This window comes from Myiozetetes cayanensis, unplaced genomic scaffold (assembly GCF_022539395.1).
Source record: "Myiozetetes cayanensis isolate MyiCay16 unplaced genomic scaffold, myiCay2020 scf2-11, whole genome shotgun sequence".
Taxonomy (NCBI): Eukaryota; Metazoa; Chordata; class Aves; order Passeriformes; family Tyrannidae; genus Myiozetetes; species Myiozetetes cayanensis.
Genome location: NW_026087411.1, coordinates 63,116,818 through 63,134,048, shown reverse-complemented (window position 1 = coordinate 63,134,048; position 17,231 = coordinate 63,116,818). Strand labels below are relative to the sequence as shown.

General features: G+C 35.1%; 1 protein-coding gene across 1 annotated transcript in view; it reads right to left on the bottom strand.

The window, feature by feature from the left end:
• The window catches only part of TRDN (triadin), a gene marked incomplete at its 5' end in the record, with an annotated part of 185,947 nt that overhangs the window by 155,852 nt on the left and 12,864 nt on the right, over nucleotides 1-17,231 (bottom strand). The window contains 2 exons of the mRNA XM_050315704.1: nucleotides 3,610-3,660; nucleotides 16,445-16,471. Of these exons, the coding sequence (XP_050171661.1) occupies nucleotides 3,610-3,660; nucleotides 16,445-16,471 (78 nt within the window). The remainder of the gene's footprint in view (nucleotides 1-3,609; nucleotides 3,661-16,444; nucleotides 16,472-17,231) is intronic.

Below are 17,231 nucleotides of genomic sequence, written 5' to 3'. Positions count from 1 at the left end.
ATTTGCATCAAGTTGAAGACATAGTAAAAGGGGATGTGATTTAGTTTTTTTCCCATAAAGTTCTCCAACAAAAATATTCCACACCCCAAAACAGAAAGTGCAAAAATAAGAGATGTAGTAAGCAGGCACTAGTTCCATACCTAAGGGAAGTAAAAATAGTTTCCAGCTGAGTAAGTCTTAAGTCTGCTGCTTAGTATAAAGCTAGGTGATGAGTGCAGTAAGCATGAAGCAGAGATTGCTCGCTCCAGCTAACTGACTAAGTGCTTGTCTACAGAGCAGCACTTCAGGAAAGTTAAGATAAATGAACTAATACAATGAAGTTAGAGTGCATTAGTCAGAGAGCATTAAATCTCTGAGTAGATGCTTTCATTTGGAAGTAAAGTAACTGTAGATGGCTATAACTTAATTCTTCTTGAAGGAACACTGAAAAAAAAAAAAAAAAAAGGCTTGATCTGGAGAGGGTCATAGACTCCCAGGTCCAAATCAGTAGTTTAAGGAAACCACAGTTAGGTCACTATCTGTACCATGTTCCCTAGTTTAAAGTTAATGCAGGCATGTTTGTACCTGTGCCTCAAGAAATCAATCTAGACAGCCCTGTGTCAAAAATATGCCATTTAATTTGCTAACTTGGTCAAATTATGTAGGTTTCAAGTATGCTATGGATTTATATGGTCCAGGTCTACTTATCTATTTAGCTGTCTCAAATATTTTGTCTTCCAGCTACAGCATATTACATTATTGGGACATATTATATTTGTATTTATAATCTCATAATTTATCCATATGTTAAAATACAGAGAGCTTTATTCTGGGATGTTTCATATTTGCATTATCAGTACAGCCTTATTAACAAGTCATTATGCTAGTTATAGTAAATGAAATAGTCTTGAAGGGCCTGGACCTTATTTGTCAAATCATCCTGAATTCAGAGATACTTTCTGAAAGAAAGCCGGTGTGGCTATTGTTAACCCAGAGGCACACATGTATCTGTCTTAAAATCACTGTTATTTAATATATGTCTGTCAGAGGTAGCCATCGTTATATTGTTTTATTCCTTACCTTACTCCAACAGCAATGTATTAGTGAAGAGATTTTGGGAAAAGCCACATGGTTAATCAACCTTTTCCCATTTCTTCTCAATGCCTCTTGTAATTAAAGCTAGAGCATTTCCCAGAAATTCAGGACAATTAGTTTTCCATAAAAATCAGAAATTATCATTGGACCTTCCATTAGACAGAACTTAGATATATTTTTATCTTGATGTTTTTTATTATTGTTCTTACTTGCTGACAACACAGTGCACAGTTACATCTTATTTATTGCAAGCAATAATAATAACAATTATGACATCTATTTCTTAAACAGCCTTCAGCAGCATCTCAGAGTCCTGCAAAATCTACAAATTGTCACAAAATGATGAACTCACAGACAGCTGGCCCAGGCTGAGGCAGCACCGTCCCTCATCCTCCCCCCTCAGGACATTGCAGTAGCCCCACACTGAATTTGCCACATTTTATGGATGTCTTTCCTGAACTGGAAGGCCCAGAACTGGGTGCAGTATCTAGATGTGGTCTCAGGAGAGTTTAGTACAGGGCGATGATTAATCCCTTACCTCCACTGGCTGGCCAAGCTCCTGCTCATACAGTCCAGGATGCCACTGACCCTTGTGAAAGTACTAATACATCAAATACCAAATTGGAAGGACCCTGTTTTGTAGTGAATTTGTGCTTATGTGTACACATAATCATTAAATAATTTGATATCAGGGTTCTTAAGCGTGACCAACTGCTTCTTGGAATTATTTCTCATAGTATTTCTCCTTTCCAGGATTAAATTGACTACAGTAATTGAAATGGACGTTATTACTAGTAGTTTATCAAAATATTTAATTAAAAGCAAATTTTAGGGCAAAAGTTTGCCTAGTTCTCAATACTGTTAGAATCTTATAATTTCAACCACTTCCATCTGGGATTTTTATTCATTACAACTATTCTTCATATTTCAGTTCAGTCTTTCCAAAATGAGGTTTATGGATGGAACTCCCTTGTAAATTGTGGGACTTTGAATGAAAGGGTTTGACTATTCAAAAAAACCCAACAAACTAAATTACTTTTAAAACTCTAGTGTCCTCACATGTTTGGGTGGAGAATTGAAATTCTTTCTGTTGTTTGCTGTTATTAAAAACATTCATTTTACCTCTGGATTTTTCCTATTCATAACAACAAAAGATGGTGTTTGTACATTCTTCCTGAAGGTATTTTAGAAGGCAACAGTAAAATTCCACTAAAGATTCATGACTTTATCCCACTCTAGACTGAAGCCAGACAGAATGTTTTCTAGTAGATGATCCTCCTATGTACAAGTTGCATTTTTGGAACTAAACATGAAAACGAAACACAGAAAAAAAATATTTGTCTTGTGCTTCAGTAACTGTATAATTAAAAGCTGCATTATCAGGCACATACATAAAGGGACTTAACAAATGACACGTGAACATATATTTTTTTTGGCATTTACAACTTCTTAGTAATAATTTCTGCAAGGTTAATGTTCTTCTATGTAAACCAATGTAATTCTGTATACACGAAATGGTACACAAGAGGCTGTTCTTGTCAAGACTGCAACATCATTTGTTTCTTTTAGATTACTGTGATGGAAAAGACCATAACTGGGATCCCTTGCTAATGGATCTGAGTTTGTTATTGCCTGGCTATATGGTATCCTAAAAAATTCCTTCTGATCCGACATGATTTACTTAGTAGTTGGAAAGTAGTCCTAGGCAGTCCAGAGGACCCAGATTAGCACGGAACTGCTAAGCTAGCTCCAGACATGTAAAGTACTATAAGAACATACTAAGAATATATATAGAAATGAATATAATTGTGTGAGAGAGGATGTATGTTTAATAAGATTCCTTCTATGTTTAATAAGATTCCTACTATGTTTAATAAGATTCCTTCTGGCTTCCTCCTGCCATTACCAAGCACAACACTGGTGCATCAGAGGGATGCTCATCAAGTTTTATGTGGTCTAACCTTTACAGGAGAGCTTTCTTAGGCAAAAAATCTGCACATATCCCAGGAAACTTCTTTGTTTACATGACCTCTGAGAACCAGTCCAAACCAGTTCCTCTGTGGATTTTTGGAAAGTGCCAGTTATAAGAGATTAAGCAGTGTGAAAAAGAGTAGGTTCTTAAAATGAAGGCCTTTCTTATCTCTGATACACACCTGGCTCACTTTTAACTATGACTTTCTAACTTGGATGGCACCCACTGGCCTATAAACTTACTTTTTCCTTGCCTAACACACTTCATGCCTTTTGCACCAGAGGAATTTTCATCAACACTCTACTTTTTTCATCTTTGCTAGAAAAAAGATTACTGGAAAAGTTTGGCTTGGAAAATCTTATTAAGAATGTGCATTTACAATATAGCCACACAAACATAAAATTACGGTTTTTTGTTACAGCTGAGATATACAGGAATTTTTGATCTTTTACAGTCAGTGCCATCTGATCTTTGGATGCTTTTATAATACAACGGTGGTAACATACTTAACAAAGACATGGTATAACATATATGTAGGTAAACAGACAAACAAACAAAGTTACCCTTTGTTGGTGTTCGTTTTTCATGTCTCTCTGTTTTCTCTTTATGAATTTCTGAAAAGAATGCAATGCAGATTTATCAATTTCAAAATAATTTTCACATATCAGATGCATTCTCATAGCAAAACAATTAAATTTGCCAATACTTCAAATATTATAGCAGAACCACAGCTGTATCACCTCCATATTCAGAATTACATCCAATATTATTCAATTATATATATATATATACACATAGAAAATAAATATGGATAAAAATCACAGCATTAAGTGTCTTTAATAATTATTCTGTTCTTAATTGAGCCATACAGCTACTTTTAAAGACAAGAATAGGTTTTGCTGATCTATATACAGAAATATGTTGGTCATGCATCAGAAAAAATATACTTTTACTAAATATTTTCTGTATGTATCTTGAGTTGTTCACCAAGATTAGCATTGTATGTTTTCCAAATTACCTTTGGAGAGGGAAAAATTTCTTTGTGCTTTGTTTTCTAAAATTTTTAAAGCTCACATACTGAGCTGGTATCTCCAACACACAACAAAAGGTAGACTCAATGCCGTCTACAAATTACAGAGATAAAAGTTTCCAAGTTAGGGCTCATCATCTCAGAGAACAGCATTTTAATCATGCTGTATACCAAAACACTGAGAACTACCTTTTTAGAAGAGGAAGAGGTTACAGTATTTATCTACCCTTTTTATGCCATCTCTTTGGAACAAAAATCTTCAACTATAATATTGATATTAAATTACTGCTATATGCCTCCATAAGTATTTTTTCTACTGTCCTTATTGTTCCAAAACCAGGAAAATGTTAAAAATTAAAAATGTTGAATTTTAGAAAGAGCAAACCAGGATGAAATCAAGCTTTCATAGCCCTGTTGACATGTAGTTGTAGAAATTCAAAGGGTATTTATTATAGGTGTATAATAAATTCATTAAAACTATGCAGAGTGCCTTTTTATGGTATTGTGCATATATTTCCTACAGTAAGAAACTGGTATAAAATCCAGAATTATATTTGTTTTTGACAAAAGCAAGTGCAGATCTCACTAAACTGTGGGAGGTGCCTCCTTGTTTTCCAGTGTTACTTTTTGTCTGCAGGGTCTAAATAACAAGAACACTGACCTGAAAGTTAATCCAATAGAAAAAAGTTATGCATATTACATCTCAACCCTAAGGAGTTTCTTTAATGCCTATCGAGGACAACTCAAATCTTCCACTTACAACCTTAGTTATTTTCTCAGGTTGTAACAGGATGTACATTGCCAAACAAATCCAGTAGAAAATGAAAATTTCCCTCCCCAAATCTTTGCATAGGTCCTTGAAAAAAACCCAGAATGTTTTTATTAGATAATATTTGGTATCTGAAATAATGATTGTGTCTGGTTTGCAAAAACATAACTTTTCTATGATATCAGTCTATGTTTTCTTCAGATAAGACATTATTTCATCAAGATAAAGACTAAGAACAGGTAAAATATATACCACTGTTAGCTGCTAGTGCATGGCAGCATAATTAAGCTAATTATATTATGTTATTAAGCTAAAAGGACTTTTTATTCGTTTTTCATCTTGCTCATTTCAGCCCTGTGTGTAGTTCATTTATTGTTCTATAAACCTCTAGGCTGTGATTAGGAAGAAATATACTTTACTGATTTACTGTATATCAGCTGAACTGGGATCATTTTTCTTTCTTCATCTATGTGAGAATATTTTATTTCTGCTGACTAAGAGAATCCAGTTGCTGGATTCCCATTTCTTCTGTTTAAATGGATGCATGAACTAGTTTAGGTAGCGTAAGTGGTAGGAATGGTGCAAGACAAGAACAGCTGGAGGATTGCTCCTTAATTCTGGGCACATCTGAGCAGTTCTCCATGCTGTTGCTCCAGACTGCCTCCAAACATTGACTCAGAGGACTTAATGAAGGTTGAGTCACTTCCTCTACATTGCAACATACAGTCGAGACATATCTTACCCAGTTCAAGAGGTCACCCTACACAGAAATAATACAACCTACTAAGTGATAAATCATATTCTTCAGGCAGAGGCATTCACACAGACACATATTCCTCGCTTGCCTTAAAATGCCTCAGCTCTGCTGTGTTTTCATCATCTGTTATGTGTCTCACTACATAAAATAGGCATATTCTTCTTGAAAAAATAAGTATAAACATTTGTTAATTAAAAAAAAAAAAAAAAGTGAAAAAACCGGCTTTAAAGTTACTGTAGGTTTAGGAAATTTATTGCTAGTTTGACTGCAAAATATGTATGGAGCAACGAGTGTACAACTGGTTGTCTAAATCAGGCTCACGTTGTATCAGCAGTGAAGCTTGCTTCACACTATGATGCACAAAAAGGTACTTTCTAGACAACTGCACTGAGAATGTCATCTAACTCCCTGCTACAATTAGGATACCACACATACAAAAAACTGTACACAAATTCCTCGAAGTGAAATGCATCTTCATAATATGCAAGTGTGTGTGTATATGCTTTTATATATTGCAAAGTGTCCCATAATTAAGAGCTCTTCACAAACTCCCCATGATAGTCTGAACCATCATAAATGTTGCAGCCTGGAACACATCAATTCTGATACAATACAACCCAAATTTTCCCAGCACAAATAAATCATCTCAATATAAGCTGTTCTGGATCAATTTTTAAGATAGAAAACAGTGACTATTTACTAACTTCAAAATATTTAAAATAAGGAAGCACATTAGATTATTGGATATTTTTTGTTGTTGTTCTGAGAGTTCTGATATTCTCTGCTTCATCTTTCATGACAAATAGCCTTAATTTTCTACTAATCATATCATGTCTTATTGCTGAGTTGAGAATGTGGCTATAATATCATAGAAGACTTACATGGCCAGTTTAAAGCATGTAATTTATCTCTATCAGTGACACATTGTTAATAAATCCTAAATATTATGAATTTTTGTTTAGAAAAAGACAGAATCAAGCAGCAGCAAGGATAATCTTTGTTACCACAGCAACCATCCAGATTCTTTATGAGATGACAGGATGGTTTACTAAATTATTGTAAAAGAATATGTATTTTAAAAGCTGTATTTCACTGTTTGTTTTCTCAAGTTATTAAGCAGACATGAAAAATTATTTTTCTCCTTGTGTTTCTTCAGGTTTGAATGGATAAATCCTTAATTTCCTTAAACATGGATACTGCTTGATGCTGATTTCTCTAGACCTCGGGTCTTGTGCAGATACACAGAACAGGTAGGGTGATTATTTTAAATAACTCCAAGAAGGGAAGCTAGTAGTCTTCTCATTGACCATTTCGAGATGCTCAAAGGAGACATATATATGCTATATATGCTATATATATGCTATATATATGCTATATATCAGTATATGACTATACTGATATATCTATGTACTGTTGATCCAAATCAGACCCTCACAATCATCGGAGGATCAGTATTGCAGGCAGCTTTACTGAAAATCCCTGCTGAACATGCAGTCTGGGCACTAGCTTCCCCCACCCCTCACCCAGCTAATTTTCATTAACAGCATTTGACAGTGTCTAATGACAGCACAGTACTGGCCGTGCACTCCAGCTCCAGGAAGATCAGGGTGGGAGAAAATAATTACAATCCCTTGCATCCCTGTGAACTAGGATGTCAACACTTGCAGGTTTACATCAGTGTGAATGAATAGCACAGCCATTCATGGTAGGGAGTGAGGAGATTCTCCTGGTCCTGATTCCCTTCTTTTTCTGTGTTTGTGTTTCTGATTTTGATGGTTCTTTATCTTCTTTTTTTTTTAACATGGTAAAATAGATGGCATTATTCTTAGCTATTTTAGTTGTATTGTATTATGGTAGCGTTTAGGTGCCTCAGACTGCATTAATTACTTTAGGTACCACATGGGGTTATAACACAATATAAATATCCCATCTCTGTAACACAGGAATTCAGACTTTCTGAATTCTTCTCTTAGTGGGAAAACACAGCTCCGCATCTGGCTTCATTAGAGGATAAAGTGGTGACTAGCATTCTGGTATTGTTAAAACAGCCCCTAAACCTCAACCTCTGCTGAGTTTTTTTCTAACAGATGAAATATACCTTTAAAAAATCCCAATAAACCATATTAAAAATGTAAATAATATGAGAGAAAAAGTGAGGAAAAAAAAAAAGGATTATTGTTCCCATTGGAAACACAAGAATGCTTTACTGAATGTAACCCAGAAAGTCAGCAAAGGACATGGGACTAAACTGAACTCTGAACTTAACTCTGAACCTTTACATTCAATATTATCCCTTCATGCTTAAAGCCAGCCTGTTTCTACTTAAATACTGCAGTGAGCATAGAATGTAGTTTTAATATATCTAGTATTTTAAAGGTATAATTAAGCATATGGAATTTTATGTGAAATGAAAATACATTTTTTCTATGGAACTCTTACCAGTTGGTTGTCTTTTTCATAATCTGTTACAGGTAAGACAGCACTATACCCCTTCAGTGCATTGACATTCTTACTCTTATAAATATCTAAGGAAAATGAGTCCAATTCAGAGTCCTGTAAGCCAGAGGTTAATGATTAGCTTTTGAGCAATTAAAACCCTTACATCTATTGCCAGCAATTTAATGGGGCTATATCTTTGTTAGGTTGTCAAGACTAATTGGTAGCAGGCAGCTGAAGAGTTGGTGGAAATAGATACTGAGGGCAAGGCAAAAGTGAGTGGTGTTAAGGGCTTTGGAAGATGAGAGAGATGTCATTTCTAATGTGTTTTTAGATGCCGTCTGTATGAAGAATTTTAGTCAACTCTCTTGCTGTTGGTATCCTCAGGAGAAATTTGCAATTGTACAGCTGATGTCTATTTTTAATCCAGACAGTACCAGCTGGTGAGGGTGACAGTTATCCTTGTGGGGCTAGGAGGAGAAGAAAGGAAGCTAGAGCAACTTCTAGCTAACTTCTAATACATCATGTAGCTGTACTCTGGAGGGACAAAAAAAAACAAACCCACAGCAAAACCAAAACAAATTTTGCAACAGCCAAAAAGCACAGGGAAACAAAAAAAAAGAAAAAGAAAAAGAAAGCAGGAAATATTTAATTGGGTAATTAAATGAGTGTATTGGGCCTATATCCAGGACCCAAAGACAGTGTAACAGAAGACCTTTAATACCAACATTCAGTGTTGGAAGGTCTGAGTGATACATATGATTTACTCGGGTGACTTCCCTACTAGCTTGCTAGTAGCACAATTTTGTTAGATCTTGCCCTGTTCTGGGGGTTCATAGAAACTTCAGGATGGGGTACATAACAACTCTTCCTGAAGTTATGTGTTGTAAGATCTTTCTTGAAAATGCAGCAGGGTACAAATTGCTCTTATCAATGAAAATGCTGAACAGGGCTCATCCACTTGATAGCATGAGGTACCAGGCCACAGTGCCTCCTAAGTATCATCTCAGAATTGTATATCCATCTCTTTGGAAATCACAAATAGAATTTAGAGTGAGAATAAAGCTACTTTTTTTTCTTCTTTCTTTTCCTTTCTTTCATATTTTGCAGAATTATACAATGTCTCTTTCACTTGCAGTATGACACTACTGGTGACAGGGCTCACAGAGCATCACTTCTTATTCTTCTTGGTCCAAACCCTCTTCTCTAGTGAATACTTGCCCAAACCGACATGTTCTTCTAAACTGTTAGCACTGCTGTGAAGTGATGTTGATTGGTCCTAAAGCTATTCAGCAAAGCTAAGTTACTTCACCTTAGTTGCCTTTATTCCCTCCACTTTGTACTTTGTTTGACATCACTAAACTGCTATCAGAGATACAGAGAACATGACCCTCAAATATTGTTGGACAGTTTACCCATCTTAAATAACATACAGTGAACCAGTAGGCTTTATGTTCCCCCAAAAACACAGGGATTTAGAATTGCCTTCCAGAAATATATTAAGCTCTCTCTATAAGATAAAAGACGAAAATAAATAAATCAGATCCCAGTTCAACAGATATTCAATTGTTTCCAAACTATTGAAGTTTCACTGGTCTATGAAAGAACTTCACTGTAGATGACCTGCTGACATCTTCATCCTCATGCTGAGGAGGGCTTTGATTCCAGGGTGATGTTTTATCTTATTTTTATTTCTACAAGACTACAGCAATGGAGATACACTGTGAGAAAGACATTTGCAGACAGGGTGCTTGTTATTTTCATAACAGTAAAACATCCCAGACTGACTAAATATTTTATTATAAGCCACTCTATCTTGATCTCTGATTTTTTAAACTGAACTTTTTCCAGTCCTCTTTTTCTCATTATGCTAAAGACAATTAAATTTTTCTGTATTGCTGTATTTGAAACAGTATTCCTTCTGCTATAAAATAAATCAGCTTAAGCAATTAATGGTGACTAGAAGTGTATCATTATGTTAATATATTACTATGTACTTATTGAAAACATTTTGTCACCAAATCACAGATCGGTGTTGTTGACCTTTCTGTTTGTTTTTATATATTTGGTCATTTTCATGTATCTACTAGGGCTTCTTAAAAATGTAATATCACATATTATTTCAATACAAAATTGTCTTTTAAGAAAATAGAGAAAATAATATTTTTCCTGAAAAGCTGAGGGAAGAGGGAAAAGACAGTAAATTGAATGGTCGCGGCTAATTCCGGCTAGAAATCCTCAGTATACCAAGTCAAATAGAATTTGACATGGTGCATTACTGTTTTTCTTTTCTTTTCTTTTATTTCTAAACCATAAATATTTTTTTAAATTTTTTTTCTTCAGTTTTAAATTCTCTCTGGTGAGGTTTCCATTTGAAGCAAAACAGTAATATCTTATCAAAAAAGTTTTTATGGGAAGGGGGGTACTTGCAATTCTCTTTGACTAATTGTCTGGTAAGCAGCACTGGCATCCTTCAGGAAGACCATACACAGACTCTTTTATATGGTGGAATTTCAATGACTGGGCTTTTGAAAGAATTAAAAGTGAAATGTATTAAAAGACCTTCAATCCTAAACATTTTTCACATAAAACTAATTTTTATTCCTTGTATGAAAATATGTTAAGACTATATTTTTCATTCCCAGACTGCAGTCTGGTACCTTGGTTCTGAAATGTAAAATGAATGCTAATTGCACTTTAATGAAAAGCAAAAACCAAAACACAACTTAGAAAACCCCTTAACCCAAATGCATCAGAGATAGAGCCATGTGATCAAAACCAGGTTTTATTTTCCATCTGTGGAACATGAAATTTTCTTGGCAGGCTTCTCTTTGTGGATTCTAGTCTACAAAATTGTTCTTGGACCAATTTTAAATTACATTTAAATAATTTCATTTTTTAAATTTCACAATCAATTTAATCAGTCTGCCTTTAACAGAGTGTACTTTTACATAGAAAAAATCCAGGTAAGACTTGTAGACCTCTTAATACAAAGAAATCACAAGACTAATCACAGTTACTCTACTCAGCTTTCAAAAACATCAACTGTGTAGATTCTACCTTACCAAATTAGTGTGGAAATATACATTCCTATAAATTCAATCACTTCTAGATCCAACTGACTTTATTTCTCTTCTCTCAGAGTGAGAACCTCTCTAATGTTCCATAGCCAGGGCACAAATGAAGATTTTCATGAAAGAAGCTTGGATAGCTTAACTTAAGGTTTTCCCTGATTTAAGAGGATAAATTAACCAGCTGCAAACTTCTCTTCTGTCAGGGGTTACTACTAGCCTTGTGGCTCAAAGTTCTCTTTCTATCTTTTAAAATGGAGTTGGTAAGTTTGTATTAAAACGTCTTAAGTTGAAACCCAATCACAATTCTGCAATGGGCAAAAGAACTATAATTGAACATCCCTATTCCCTGGTGACGTATAGTATTGTTTCATCTGGATAATATGGAAAATATTTTCTTTCCATTATAAAATGCTATTTTGTGGTGGATATGTTATTGCTGTATTGATCAGCCTAAATAAAACAAGATGAGATTGTTAAAAGAACATTAATAGCAGAAATGGATACCACAAAAATAAAACATGCAAAACATATATATCTGGAACAGCAGTTTAACGTCTGAGAATTGAACCAATCAATGATTTCCATCTTTGAAGACAGGGTCTACTTTACACAAAGATATGCAAAATGCTTTGCAGCAAAATGTAGCCTAGGGAGACAGTGAAAGCCTTTTAGAGAGATCTATAACAGCAACTCATATACAGAAAAGTGAACATTACCATGCAGCAACATAAAAGAAACTCAATTCAGAAGGCATTACCAGTACAAATAGGTATATACTTTAGGGAAGAATGAAACTGCATAATTATTTTTTAAAATATATACATATATCTTAACACAGTTTTCAGGTTGCATCTATGGTATTCCAAATTTCTTTTCTCTAGTCCATTTCCAAACTGTCTGTAGCCCTGGGTTCATAGGAAGTGGTAGGTGGATAAAATCAACAAAGTTGTAGGTGTTTGCTTGACCATTCTTGAAAGGAAATCTAGGAAATTGTCTGGTCTGAGAACCCTTCTTTTTGGGAGCACTTTGTTTGTAGTTAGATCAATACCCAGGACTGAACAAGCAGATACATTGTGCTGAATAAATTCTGACTGTCCTAACCTTGGGATGCAGAAGAGGTTAATAGGGGTGGGTGTCTGGAGTCCAGTCTGGGGGAATTGCACCTTGGCCAGAGTTGCTAAGGGTAACTCAGTGTAAATGACTATACTTTTAGAAGTTGCCATATTTTAAGAGCCTGACATGTATTTCTTCAGCATATTAATAACCAAATTATTACTTGGGCAAGGATATTCTCATTTGAACTGAAGACAGAAGGATAAGATGTTCAGTCAAAAAAATTATTTGTATTTTCCAAAATATCTTGCAAACTTTAAAGAAATTTCTGTTAAAGTTTTTTTCTATCTCATACATAGTCTAACTCACAGAAAATTAGAGATCCATCTCTACCTCAAGGAAATCAAGTTTTTTTTGATCGTCAGTAAGAATAATATTATGCTAATTAAAAAACTTTTCAGTAATACAGAGATGGATAACACTGTCATGATGGTGCTTTATTTCTTACTCTGCTTTTTAAATGAACTGTATTTATTGAAGTGAAAATTATTTACCCTTTAATAATAACATTTTTAGCTATGGTTGTCAATGGTGAAGTGTCTGCACTTGCTTATTATTTGCAGATCTTTATTTCCAATTTTGTGCACTAGGTTTCTCAGCTCTTTTCAAAACTCACAACTGATGTCAGCAGTGTCAAAAAAAAAAAAGAAAAAAAGAAAAAATTCTCTTTTTTTAATAGCAATAATTTCTAGTAAAAGGGACCAAAATACAACAAAAATACAGCTGTCAGATAATTGAATGTGTCTCTAGAGGTGAAACTAACCCTGAAAAAATGAATGACATTATCAGCCATAACTATTGTAGAAAGAAAATAAACCAAAAACATATTAAATCTGCAAGAAAGAATTAACATTCTCTGTGTCTTTTATGAAAATACCCTACAGCTTTAGTATATTGAGAATATGCATTGTTAAAGACTACAGAATAATCTTTCACTATGTCCACTGAAGAACACTGCTTTTCCAGACAATATTAAATGTTCATTCTTTTCCAATTATTAAAGATAAATATTAGTGATAAGACTTGGACTGGCAAAAATAATTGCAATAAAAAAGGTGCTTGAGAGATATTTTCATCCTTTCTAAAGGATTCTGAAACTGATATTAGTCCCGTTGCCTGTGATGCCCATTGTCATTACTTGTACTTCTATTATCTTTGCTTTTAATTTACATCTCTAGGAAAGTGATCTTTGCTTTCTTTCAGATCATAATTTTCATTAGGCTTTTCTTGTTTCATGGTCAGTCAATGTCCTTACCACTCCCCTTGAATTTTTTCCAATATTTAATTGCATTGTGATACCAGCAATCTTATTTTTTTCCAGTTACTATATTCCATTATAAGGTAAATTTTATGCAAACGTTTTAGCATTCAAAAAAGTTGTTAGTCAATAAAGAAAAAGTGTGAAGGCTTGTCCACACACTAAAACTAAGTATGGCAATTTTTAAACAAATTCTCATCCTGTTCATGAAAACCACAATAACTGTGGGTTAAATCCAATACAAATACTTAAAAAGCAGGCATAGCAACCATAATGCACATTTCCAGAGTGAAATTTGAGAGAGGTTTTCTGTAAAAATGTGAAAAATATCAATCTGTTCATCTTCTAGAGACAGCAGTGGTGTATTGCACAATCTCACTGGGTCTTGTTTTTCCTTTTTAGGATGTTCAAATGCCTTAAGCATAAGAGTCACCTAAAGAAAGATCATTCACAAAGCTATGGATAAAACTGCTGCTTAGAGGGGAAGGGGCTTTGACGCAGAAATGGTTCTTTACATAGACCAGGGAACACATCATGAACTAAATATTTGGTCTTGATTTCATGGATCTAGCTAACATTTTGATACCCAAGAAGTCTCCTGGTTTATTTGTGTAGTGGTCCTCCTTTGGGTCCAGTCCTAACAGCAGCCATGTGGGAAAAATGACCGATGCAATGTTTTGGGTTTTTTAGAAAACTTCTTATTTCTGGACCATAGACACAACAGCACACATTAGTTAAGAAAACTATCCTTCTGTACCTTGTGCTGGGGGAACAGATTGTGATGTTTGTGAGAGTGTTACCTGCAGGAGCTCACCTGAGCCCTCGACTCACCTCCCAGGGCTTTGCCTTCTGCACTCATGAGCTTTAGCTCTGTGAATAAATTTCACTGTGCCTAAGCAGAAAAGCTGTTGACTAGACTGTATCATAGAGCTCTCAGAAAACTTCTATTTAGTCTTAGATGCTGGCAATTCAGCTCTTTGATGTTTACACAATTTTAAGATAAGTCTGCAGAAAGGTAGAAACAGCTCTGAGGGGCTCAGAACTGCCTGTCACTGAACAGACACATGCAGTACTCTGCACTGGCATTTCCAAGGGATTGGTGGCTGGAGGCCACATGTATTGTATTTCTGTAGCCCAGTAAAAGAGGTGACAAAATCAAGTACAAACGAGGCCAGATCCCAGCTGCCAGGATGAAATGGAGACCTCCAGTCACCTGGAGATGGTAAGTTATTTGAGGATGTTACTATGTGTAAGCTTATAGCTGTACTCAGAAAGGGGTACTATCTTCAGCAGTCCTAGTCAAGGAACAGCTTTTTTTAGGGAGACAAAGATGGGAAGCCTTTTTCTCTAACAGACAGGAATGATCTTGAGCATGCATCTAGGAAATGGAAAAGCCCACTCAAAATTTTTTTACTTCTCAGGCTTGTGAAGCATGTTTGAATTTGGGTCTTTTCACGTCTGTGTGGCTGAGTTAACCTGTAAGATACCATATTCTGAGGAATCACCAGCTCCTTGCTTATTTCCTTCACACCAAAGATAGAAGTCCCTCTGAGGAAATATCTCCAGAGCCAGGTGGTGAGCTCTGAATAGTGAGGAAAATGTTCCAAACCAACAGTTAGATACTCAGCTCCTTGGATGGAAAGCTTTTAGGTCCAAACAATCATCTCACCTCATCATTTCCAACTGACTAATTTAAGCAGCTTCCACCTTATTTGGATGGCTTCTCTGAATTCTGTTTCTACAGACAGGTGTCCCAATGCAAAGGGTAAGGCCTGAGTGTGTCACTGATTTCCAGAGAAGCAGGGATTGCAGTGCTGAGCATGGTGTTGTCCATAATCTTTTTGTAGGTTAAGCCTTCCCAGAATCTCCATGGTACTTCCAGCCTGGCCAGCTACACTGGCCCATGGTGAGAAAACACCTTCCCTCCATGTATCTAGCAACCCTGCAGACAATGCTGCAGAGCTTCTGACTCTGCACCCCCTGTAAAATTAACAATGCATTTCTCTCTTTCGGAGAAGAGAAAGGGTGGTTCTGAACATTTTACAATTCTTACTGATGGAGTAAAGAGATGGAATGTTTTCCTTCACTGTCTAAGTTTTCTTAAAGTGAAGGATTGTCCACAGAAAGATGATTCATCCTGGTCTTCAAGCATATTAATTCCTTGGATGCCTTATTGAGATTGACAAAATGTGTCATTAAATAGAAGCCTGATCCAGTTCCAATTAACTTCAGAGAAAAGTGTACTGTGATCTCAGCAGTAACTGGGGTGATAGATTCTTCAATATAGGCATTTACCTCTTGAGAAATTGATGAATATCAAATTCAGATCACATAGGACTGGTTCCACATCCTACTATTCTCAAACTTTGCTCCATATGGAGAAAAAACACACCCTAGTTTTGAAAAGCTTTACATCCTATCATCAATAACTCAGGCCTTCTAATAAACTTTCATTTTGATGTTATAGAAGTTGAACTTAAGTTTTATGTTTCAGTATAACAATTTCAATATCTATAAAGATTTATATTATAAATCTTATTTACTTCACTTGTCTGTTTAAAAATTCAGTGATAACTAAGTACTTTTCCTGAAGACTCAGAATCAGCGCTTATTTTAGAGTCCTGTGTTGGCACAAGATAAAATGCTTTTATGGCACCTCATTATTTCTTACTAAATATTCTTTCCATAATATTTCATATTACTATTTCTGATTTTTATTTCTATCCAGACATACGTGTAACTCCTTGACATTAACAGGAGTCCACAATGAAGGGCAAGGATGTAGATAATATTTCTGTAATTCTATTTTTTATGATAATTTTTTTAAAATTTCTAGGTAATAATGGAATACTCAAAAATTCTCACAGAGGAGCAAACAGCACTTGGGTTTCTTTTATACCACTAGTTAATTCTTAAAATGGTTATAAAGTCTTTTTCTCTATAGTAAAGAAACTGACCAACCTTTTTTCATGGAAGGTTCCACTTCACCTAAACCAAGAGAAAAAACCAAATGTCAGAGAAAAGGTATTAAAAAAAAAAAAACCACAACACATTTTTCTTGTGTTTTCTCATTTTAATTTCAAACAATAATTACTCTTTTTTATATGCTAAATGATAAGCATCTATTCTGAGATTTTGAAATTTTCCTAAAGAATCTCTTACCATAGAGTTTTGGGCAGATAACTTCAAGGTGCAGCAGTAACTAAGGAAAGATCAAAATCTGGGTTTGTGCTTCTGAATATCAACGTGTTACTACAATTTACAATTTGCTTTATTTTATGCATGTTTCCATGTTTTAAGGAAAGGCCCAGTGATGCGGTTTTAGTTCCAAATGACACAATGTATATGCAGTTTAGGAAGATTGTAAATCTAGCAATGCTTCCAGTGAAATCCAAGACAAAAAAAGAAATAATTTCAGTGGAACTGTGAACACTTAATTGCTGCAGTATGTTGTTCCACCTCCATGTAGGACATAACAATTTAAAGGACTCAGCCTGAATGACTGTGGCTAGTGTGCAGCCTCAGCTGCACTAACTGCAGCATAGAGTTCACATGCACTTAGTTTTTGTTATATAATGTTAATATATTTATTATATAAGATGCCTTACTGCCTTTTCATACTGCTGTTTGATATTGATGAAGTTCCACCTGGGCCAAAAGCTGCTAGGACTAAGGTCTCCAAATACCTAGTGAGCATTCAGATCTTGCATTTTTCTATGTCAGGTATTTTATGACCTTTCATACTACC